The sequence below is a fragment of the Myotis yumanensis genome, unplaced genomic scaffold (genome assembly GCF_028538775.1).
Source record: "Myotis yumanensis isolate MYYU_CA2020_CCGP unplaced genomic scaffold, mMyoYum1.0.hap1 SCAF_10, whole genome shotgun sequence".
NCBI classification, from domain to species: Eukaryota; Metazoa; Chordata; class Mammalia; order Chiroptera; family Vespertilionidae; genus Myotis; species Myotis yumanensis.
Window position 1 is genome coordinate 41,325,066 of NW_027223761.1, and position 1,189 is coordinate 41,326,254.

Consider the following 1,189-nt stretch of genomic DNA (forward strand, 5'->3'; position numbering starts at 1 on the left):
CTGCGCCAAAGGCAAAGCAGTTAGAGAAGATAGTTTCTACTCCAACTGGTTCTTAATATCTGGGAATGAGGGATGAAATAATTCTAATTTCAGAGACGCTTACCAAGGAGCAATTAAAATTTGTTTGGTTGTATTTTTACACTGAGTAATTCTATATTGTGTATTTACCAGAATACATGTGCCTTTGATTACTCCAGGGACAAAAGAGGGAAAGAGATGTCTTCATTTAGTCAGAATCATTATGCCTGACTTTAACTCCACGGCCTTCACCAATCCCAGTGTCTTCATCCTGATGGGCATACCTGGTCTAGAAGACATGCATATGTGGATATCTATCCCTTTCTGCTCAATGTATGTCATTGCCCTCATGGGAAACATACTCATCCTTTTTATCATCAAAACTGAGATTGCTCTTCACGAACCCATGTTTTACTTTCTTTCCATGTTGGCCATCACAGACCTCATCTTGTCAACCTCCACTCTTCCCAAGATGTTGGTTGTGTTCTGGTTCAATTACCATGAAATCAACTTCCATGCCTGCCTCACTCAGATGTTTTTCATCCATGCTTTCTCTGGGGTGGAGTCAGGGCTTCTCGTGGCCATGGCACTTGACCGGTATGTGGCAATCTGTAATCCTCTGAGACATTCATCCATTCTGACAAATTCTGTGGTGGTTCAGGTTGGCATAGTGGCACTTCTGCGTGGGTTAGTGCTAATGACACCACATCCCTTTCTGGTAAAGAGGTGGCCATATTGCAGGACCAATATCGTCCCCCATACATACTGTGAGCATATGGCTGTGGTGAAGTTGGCTTGTGCTGACATTTCCATCAATAGTCTTTATAGTTTGGCAGTCATTATCTTAATTGTCGGGACTGATGTGGCATGCATCTCTCTGTCTTATATACAGATCCTCCGTACTGTTTTCAAGCTCCCTTCTAAAGATGCCAGGTTGAAGACTCTCAGTACTTGTGGGTCTCATGTTTGTGTCATCCTTACTTTCTATATCCCTGCTCTTTTCTCTTTCCTCACCCACCGATTTAGCAAGCATGTACCACGCCACACCCACATCTTGCTGGCCAACATGTACTTGTTGGTACCCCCTATGTTGAACCCTGTTATCTATGGAGTAAGGACCAAACAGATCCGAAAATCCGTCCTACAATTATTCATGACTAAAACCAACTGA

At 43.1% G+C, this 1,189-nt stretch overlaps 1 protein-coding gene across 1 annotated transcript; it reads left to right on the forward strand.

Moving 5' to 3' along the window:
- Window positions 1-241: 241 nt before the first annotated feature.
- Window positions 242-1,189, forward strand: LOC139018141 (olfactory receptor 52E4-like). Its single transcript, XM_070426783.1, has one exon. It carries the CDS (start codon window positions 242-244, stop codon window positions 1,187-1,189), a length of 948 nt encoding a protein of 315 aa, XP_070282884.1.